The 9,087-nt window shown below is 31.4% G+C and overlaps 1 protein-coding gene across 2 annotated transcripts; it reads left to right on the forward strand.

Moving 5' to 3' along the window:
* Positions 1–870: 870 nt before the first annotated feature.
* On the forward strand, positions 871–8,363 carry LOC105337251 (uncharacterized). Of its 2 annotated transcripts, none has more exons than XM_034477006.2 (7): positions 871–3,092; positions 3,187–3,366; positions 3,773–3,963; positions 5,652–5,913; positions 6,028–6,330; positions 7,472–7,550; positions 7,661–8,363. In XM_034477006.2, exons 1-7 carry the CDS (start codon positions 2,981–2,983, stop codon positions 8,070–8,072), a joined length of 1,539 nt encoding a protein of 512 aa, XP_034332897.2. In that variant the 5' UTR covers positions 871–2,980; the 3' UTR covers positions 8,073–8,363. The 2 variants fall into 2 exon arrangements, with proteins under 2 accessions (XP_034332897.2, XP_034332898.2); XM_034477007.2 differs by having other exon boundaries at positions 880–3,092; positions 6,037–6,330; positions 7,661–8,362.
* Positions 8,364–9,087: the final 724 nt, after the last annotated feature.

Consider the following 9,087-nt stretch of genomic DNA (forward strand, 5'->3'; position numbering starts at 1 on the left):
GACCAATCTTCACCTATTGCACATTTAACTTCGGTGAATTTTAAGATGATGGTTATTAAAGTAAATATGTGTTCGTAATAATTACACTGTGAACAAATTGTTATACTTAGATAAAGGGAGAGAGAAAGAAATGGAGATAGAGGGGGAAATATCATTAATTTTGAGTTTTGTTCTTATTCAATTATTGATTCAATCTTTATTATATGATTCTAAGTTATTCCTATTTCTGTACAGTAATAAAGAGTAATTATGGATGATTGTGGTTTTTTCCCTAAATTACATGTCTAAGAGGGTGGAGCTTCAAGCTCTTTTATAGGTGTATATACCTGCTATAGAAAAATGTGGGTTTGCCATATATACACCACGTTTTAAAACAAAGAAAACGTGGAGTATACAGCGACAGCTATGGTACAATGCATAAAAGTTAATGTTTACGCAAGTATACACTCGCGTACGATTTATATATATTCGATATACAGGTAAATATGTTACTTTGTTCCTAAGAACTTCGATAGTTTACATTAAGTTTTCATTTTTAATGCTTACAGATATGATTTACATGTAATACTGGTTAACTTTAATCAAACAAATTGAATAATTGATATCATAAAATAATGCTGGGAAGGATTTTACAATATTTGTCAATTAATTGTCGTATACGGCGCACTGAGCGAATTGGAGCTTTGAAATAAATATATTAATTTACTTGCCTATGAAAAGGCACGAAACGATTAACACGATAGGATATTTGAACTATAAACCTGATAGGATTAACGCACGATGGGATAGCATTAACGCACGATAGAACAGTATACGCGCACGATAGGATAGGATAGGATAGGATTAACTTACGTTAGAACAGTATACACGCACGATACGATAGGATTGATACACGATACGATAGGATAGGATTATAAAAAATATCTAATGAAGATATCTTCACAAAACGAAATCAGTTGTGTGGGAGTTAAGCATTATCTTACATTTGAAGGTCAGTTGCCGAGATATGTTGAAAAGGCTCGTATGGAAAGTTTGACAGTACTTGCAAGGGATCAAATCCTTAGTCAGGTTTTCCACAGGAATTTAGATAAGGGTTAATGTGTATAAATCATGGAAATGTTCCTTTTTATCATTGCTTATAAATTCAGATTATTTTAACACATAACAAATGTGTGACTCTGCGGAATCAATATCTATTTTTGGAGAGTAACACGTTTTTCATTACTATTAACAAATGCTTTTGAAATGGGTTTTAACACTTCGGAGTTGATGGTATGCTTTGCATCAACTTATCCTGTCTGCTTTTATTTTGATGATACACTGTATCACCTGGTTATGCATTTTTTTATGCTGCTCTCAAAAGGGAATTTCTTCTAAAAACGAAAGTACCCTAGTAAGGACGAAAATTACAGTTATTGCCATTATTGATTTCTTTATGTATAATAATTTTCTATGTAGGAACGACGACGGCATAATTTGATATTCTATCAAGAAATGACATGAATATTTCTATATATACACTAAATATATCCAACCAACGTAATGATTAAAGGTGGAAAACCGCGATAGTAGCCTAACATTTCATGTTAAACAGTGAGGCACTTATAAATTCCATTTAGCCCTATATGTTAAGAGTAGTTTTTTTTCTTTTATTGGTCATCTGGAACTTATATTCATACCGAGTTACCTAAAATTTCATGTACAACTCTCCTTGTTAGCATTAATTCTATCAATGAATGACTACAATTTATGATTACTACCATCTTAGAATATAAAAGAAACAAGGTGTTTTATACAAAATGATATTCATTTCGAAATTGAACTTAAACAAATTTCATAAATAAATTTTAATAATTATAACAAGACAAAAAATAATAACCTTTCATTTCACCATATTTATATGCACTTACTATAACGACCACAAGTAGAGCAACGGATACTCCTGCCGATATTTCGCCCTTAATTCAAATAATTAACTTGTTGGCTTTTGTATTAAAGCCTAGTATTCTGTACTTTTAAATAGCTGATCATTTGCACTTGTTGATAGTTTTACTGATCATCATTCACACAAATTAGTCAAGTTCATATTGTTGTTATTATATTATGATAATAGTTATTCTACTGCTAGGATAACAGTGGGCTAATTATTAACTGTTGTTTTAAATATCAAAATGTAACAGGGATCTAACGAAAGAACTGTACATTATTTTAAGCACTAAATGCATTATCTTAAAAATAATTTGATAACATGTAACTGATCATTTAATTTTCATTACATGATTTCATTACAAAGTATTTTTAAAGCACATCTAGATTTCGTTTTTGCTAACTAAACGTTTTCTCATTTTTTAAATTTAAAGAAATAAAATTTACAAAGTGTTTTGTTACATCTTTCTGACTTCATAAAGTTGAGGTATTTCCACAGCCATTGGAAGCCATAAAAAAGGCACAATTCGGTCATGGGGAACATATTGGATATCATCGGTAACATAAAAAAACACAGGGGCATATAGGAAAAGGGATATCATTTTTAATCTCAATGGTAATTCTTAATATTTCTTACATGTAAAATGTACTTAAAAGTCTAACAGTGTATATTCAGATAAAAAAAAACCCAAACAGAAATTCCTGATAAAGGAAAATTTAACTTGAGACAGGTTAAGAGGAGAAACAGACAAAAAGCAGGCATGATGTAACAGTATATGGCATATGGAAACCGAGAGACCATTTTTAGAAGGAAGTGTCCGTAAACAGCAATGTTAATTCCGTAATATAATCATATTTGGTTATGTCGATGTTTTCTTCTATGAGTTAAAATTTGAAAACGTAGAATTTATCATATGAGGTAAAACCCGGCTACAAAATCAACTCTTTACTTCCGGATATTGAATGAACTAAGCGATTTATTAAAAAAATCTGCAGTTAGCTTTTAAAGCATTTTTAAATGTCTGTCAAAATATAATGCACCAACTGTTTAGCTATGTATATTGTGACCTCACTGAGTACTCATGCGGTGAATGTTCAAAACCAAAACTTCCTGGTTAAAATGAAAGCGCCTTGTTTGTTGATATTGATTGTGATGCAATTATCAAGTAAGTTCTGATATTTTTGCAATTAAACGTCAAATAAATGTGTATTTTTTTTTCAAAAAGGGATTCGTTGCTTTCATAAATGATTTTTTTGTAGGGATAGCCAATTGCTGCTCATCAAATATCAACATAGATAACGCCTTTGTATCATGTTCGACCAACAATGTGTCATGTAATGCTGAATGCTACCGAGGCTATATATTCACTAATGGGTCCACAAAGGAAAATTATAGCTGTCAGAATGGAGCATGGCGACCTATGTCATCCTCTTGTAAACGTATGTTGTTGAATTTTTTTATGGTTTAAATATACGTATGAATAATATGTTTCTGATCATTTGTAAGTGTGATAAATTTATTATGTTTATGTAAACAATAAAGGTCAAGTTTCTAGAAGGCCTATCTGTGCATTTCAAAATGTTCATGTTTAATTTTTCATGAAATCGATTAATTAATCAGCGAATTTTCGATAATCTCAGCCACCTGTTCAATGTTATGTAGAAGTGTTCTTTCACTGCACACTCTAAAAGAAATGCATTATTTGAAAAGAAATAAGCAAACACCGCTTCCGCCCGAATTGCACCTCATTTGAATTTATTCGACTGAATACTACAAAGTCAATAGTAGTGTTATCACAGGCAAAGACACTCAAATGTTATTATTTAATTTTATATTTGATTTCAGAAATCCCTTTAGTTTCTGTTACGTATTCAGCCATTTGGGTTTTTGATGAGGTGGTGATATCAGTCTGTGCAAATATATCATCACGGTTAGACAACCTACGAGAGGTACTAGAGGAGACGCTTGCCAAAAATTGCCAAATGCTCAACATAAATGCCACTGTTCAATTTACGCATTCATTTTTGGCCTTTCAGGTAAACTATCTATTCAAATACATAAAACATGGGAACCGAATAAAAAAAAATTATGAATGTTACCGTGTAAGGATTTTGCCAAGGGAACAGGTTTTGCGATCAAAAACGACACTTTAAAACACAAAATAACATCATTTTGTTTTACAAACACTAAGTACACAAAAAAAATTAGAAATTATTTTACATGAAAGCACTTACAAACAAATCTACAGGTGTAAATTGTATCTGATTATAAAAAGTAATACTTCCTTTACCCTTTTAGTCTTATTTTTATAGGAAATGAATAGAACTTTATTAACTGAACCGCGGGAAAAATAAAACTCTTTAACTTTACGTTTATAGTAAAACATTTTTGTGACTGCATATTTTGTAAAACCGAGTTTAGATATTCTATTATTGTCCTGTAAATACTTCATCGTCTTTACAAGTGTTTCTTTATTCAATTTGCTGTTTGTATACATACCCTCACGTAAAAGAATCTGTTTTTATCATTTACTTATGGGATAATGCCTAGTAAATGAAACAGATCGATCGTAAGAACTGTTCATAAGCAACAAAAAGACAAACTGTTTTGAAGAAGTTATTAGTTCCAAACTTCTGTCTGAAATTGTACTGTAATCGGCGCTAATGCGCCTTAATTTGTACGATATATGACAGAATAGACATTTTTCGGCTGATAAGTTTTGCATAAAAAATATTTGACAGCATGTTTGAACTGATTTTAGTCACTAGCTTACAAATTTAGACTGCTCATTAAAAAAAGATACCTTGAACTGTTTGAATTTTGCATAAGATTTAAAATTGAGAACATAAACAAAACTAAAACTTTTTTTCGCCCCCGAATCTTTTTAGTGATGCCGACAAAGGTTAAAAAGCAAACAATTGTAAAAAGATGTCTCGCAAAAATTGACGAAATCCGTCAACTTTTCGTAAACCGTGTCATTTGGACTGATTAGCCATTTTTTGATTTTTTTGGGGGGAGGGGGGGGGATTAAATATGAAAATGTAGATATACTTGTTTAGAGAATCGTATAAAAGATCGGGTTAACAAGTCAAAATAAAATTTGTTTGCCTGATATAACATGATTACATTAAGGTCAGACGAACCATTCCTCGAGGATCTTTTTTGTATCTCCTCGTAAAAAGAGTTCCAATAAAAAATATTAATTTTATAATTACTTAAAAAATGATCAAAATTTACTTGAATTTGGTTATATGTGTACATGGTCGAGTGGTTAGAACCGTGGCCGCTCAGTGCCAGAAGCGTATAGGTTCTAGAGGTCGTGAGGTCAAAGCCCCGCCCCGGCGGAGATATAGTTCTGATTTAGTGAATTTCGCTGTGCTGTAGATGTGTTTTTTTTTATATCAGCAATTCAAGTGTATTTTCAAGAAGATTATATAGGAAATTGCATACTCTAGTATTTTGCAGACATTCCTGGTAAGATACCCTAATTTTTTGCAAGAAAGCTTGTCAAAGTAGTAGTAAACCATTAGCAAATTCCTGGAAAAAGTTATCTAAAATTGAGGAACGTGTCGTCTGACCTTAAAGAGGGCGAAAAACAATAAAGAGTGAATAACTCTATATGTCTTGAAGTGACGTGATCAAACCTGGAAGTAGTTATAGGGTGCCACACAGCTCAATATTCCTTGTACATATAACTTATGTCATTGTATATTTTTATCCTTAGGTACACACACACTTCAAAGCAGTGTATGATAATTTTACAAACTGGAAAGCGCTCAACGTATGCATTCATTATAATCTCGGAACGTTTCGTAATCATCAAGTTATTAAGTCCATGTTTGAGGGTGTCACTTGCGGGAATTTAAACACAAGTAATACGATCCATAGAGATCTGTTTGTTAGAGAGATTTATGATACTTGTCCCAGTGCAACAGAACTCTTCAATGTGTCGACCTCTGAGGATGGAATGTACATAAGATATTGTGGTAACTCTTTATTTCATAGTCATGGTAATATCCATTAAATATTCTTTCTGTTGATTCAAAAATTGAATTAAAAGATATAGGGAGAAAACGTATTTAATTAGATTATGTGGGTATATTTTACAGACATAGATTCAACTATAACAACGACAAAATCGTCTACAGAACCAACGCAAATGAGAACTTCGGAAAGCCCGACCATACATACTGAAGTTTCTTTTACCGTTAATAACTTCAGTACCAGTCAAAGGACATCTCTAGAAAAGGAAGTTTTGCTAACCGATGAAACCTCCAACATCAATCATGGTACAACTTTAGGGACAGAAGTCTCATCAACCAATCAAAGATCTAGAGTTAACCGTAGTCAAATCACAACAATTCCTTCCTTGTCCGGTGAAAAGGAGCTTAAAGTCAAATCAAGTAAGCATTTTTATAATTCACTGATTACAAAACAGGTTTAATTTGGAGATGAAGATAACAAATGCATGGCATTTTTACAACGATTGTTTCATTTACATTACTTAAGGCTGTCGTTTCCTAGGGGTTTGTTATAAAGTTCAATCGCATGAGTAAAATGTTTCCCAACAGCAAAAAATATCAACCCCATATAATTTTCACACCCGCCGAATTATGTCAATTTACTGTAAGGAGTTTAATGAAATAAATCCTTAGTAGTATTTTCAGTCAGGTTTTTTTTGGTTTAATTGAATCAAAGAAGGGTAGGAATTTCAAAACTGATAGAGGATATCAGACTGGAATATTGTTAGAGATTGTTACCGAAAACGTAATGCTTTGTATCCTTTCAGTGCCAATTGCATTCATAAAATGTATTTTATTTTTCAAAGAATTTCATTATTTGTAATAATTTCACATTAAGGAAAATCTCAAAGTGTAAATTTTTAAAAAACATTCCTTATTTTTTCAAATAATATTTAGTGGCCTTTTATTCATTAACCAACCTTTCTGAAAGTGAAAAATAACACTGCTATGTAAGGTCTACAACATACATTTTTTTTTTCATTATCATCAATGATTTTTTCCCCTTCTGAGTAATCGTCTGATATCAATACATTTGATTCTAGTAAATTGTTTAATTTATGGTTGTAACATGATATTGTAAAGATGTTGCCGAAGGCTTGTCTCTACTCCTTACTTTATGAACAAGTGTCCGTAAGTAGTAGTCATTTACAAGACCTGTTTATATAACTAGGTAAATACCTCTTATAGGTGTGAAGAAGGCCTTCCCTCACAATCGATATCTTCGATGACTGGCAGAATTATGTCTATCTTGAACTAGTTCAAAATATTGAATTATTGTGACCTTTAATATTTGAGTTGTATGTATTTTAAGCGCCGATAATTATTCCGAAAAATTTAAAACGGAAAAATTAATCTAAAGATTTATGACTCGGATTCGCAAAAAATAATCAACAGAAAAAAATTCAAATTTACGATAAAAGATACTGCAGAATTATGTATTTTTTTATCCAATTTATAGCATAGATTTAAAACGAGGTTTTTAAAATGCTTTATATATCATCTACTGTTTATTTTCTTTAAGTTATCTACATCGCCGCACCCACAGGAGGAGTATTTCTGATCTCCCTTATAATCACCTTCATAGTTTGCTCACGAAAGAGGTACAAATAGGATTATTTATATTTTTTTACTAGAAACATAATGAAAATTACATTGAATAGATAAGAAAAATATTTAAAGTCTTCTAAATTTTATTTTAAAATTTGTTCAGAGGAAAAGATCCAAAAAACCTAACAGATGATATAAAAATGACACGTGACCCAACACATAGAAAAGACGAAACAAGTTTTAAAGGAGATATGATAGAAAACGAACTTTACAAGAGCGCAGATGACGTGTTGGATCGGGATAGTAATGGAGATACTACACAGGCTGCGTCTGATGATTATTCTACGGCACCATATTCGAAAGAGAAAAACAAAAATCAAATGAAAGTGGAACAAGACGAATATTCGAATCCGTCTAAAATATCAAATTTCGAGGAGGCGCGGCTCAATGTTGTGTTTGATGATGACACTGAAGGCGATTTAGATGTCAAAGCAGGCGATGTCTTTCAGACACCAAATCATGATTCTGAAAATTCTTGCGATTATGCTGTAGTCAACAAATCAAGAAAAATGTAAATGAGAAAATAAATTGATTGTCAGCAATATATTACATTTTTGCAATGTATATTTGATTTTACTGTGTTCATTATGTAAACTTTGTTTAAAAAACGGTAGAAAATGTTTCTAATATCTAGACAGAACACGAATTGGCATTTGTAACATGAAGTATAAAAGGTGTCAGTACATAAAATTTGATAATATGAAGTGTCACTATATTAGTTTTCAGAGAGAAAAATTCACTAAAGTTGTTTATAAATTGTTTTGCTGAAAGTGGTTGTACATAAAATTTGACTGAAAAATATAACTGCTTCGTTGTTTTCTTAATTTTTGTTTTAAAATAATTGTAAATAAGATTAAATTCATAAACACTGGCATTTATAAAAGACACAAAGTCTATCCTAACGACACACATTGGCAATACCGCAATGTTTAGGTTCTCACATGCACGCGTATGGTTCAAATCATCCTAACATAATGGTAATGAAAACTAGCAAATGTCATATGGATGCAATTGGCATATCATGTTACTGGGGTTTTTTTTTTACAAACTCCAGGGTTACAGCCGTCAATATTTTCTCTTATATGAAAAAAAATTCAACACATTTTGACCACATGTTCAAGTTTGTCTTTGTTTAGAGATAAATCAAACGGCAGCATAGTGACATAATTTGGTATGAAAAACTGCATGGTCCACAGAAAAATTTAAGCAAACCTATTTAAGAAAAAGTGTGACTGCAATAGGAGCAATGGATTTGATGAGACGATTTTAGCGGATAGGCAGTCCCCGGTTATCAGCATGACACGCATTTTAATGCTGTAATAAGTAACAAAAGTGAACAGAGACATGCTACTGTGGTTTTATTAAATATTTCTTGAATAATAATAACGGTATCTTGGATTTTGTTGTGGGGTAATCCATGGAAAATATTGCTCACTGGTATGCAATTTCTAATAACATATTTTATTTATCAAATCAAAAACCACATAATTTTACAAATTATAGAAACTGTTATGTTCACAAAAAATTATT

Source organism: Magallana gigas, chromosome 9 (assembly GCF_963853765.1).
Source record: "Magallana gigas chromosome 9, xbMagGiga1.1, whole genome shotgun sequence".
In the NCBI taxonomy this organism is placed as follows: Eukaryota; Metazoa; Mollusca; class Bivalvia; order Ostreida; family Ostreidae; genus Magallana; species Magallana gigas.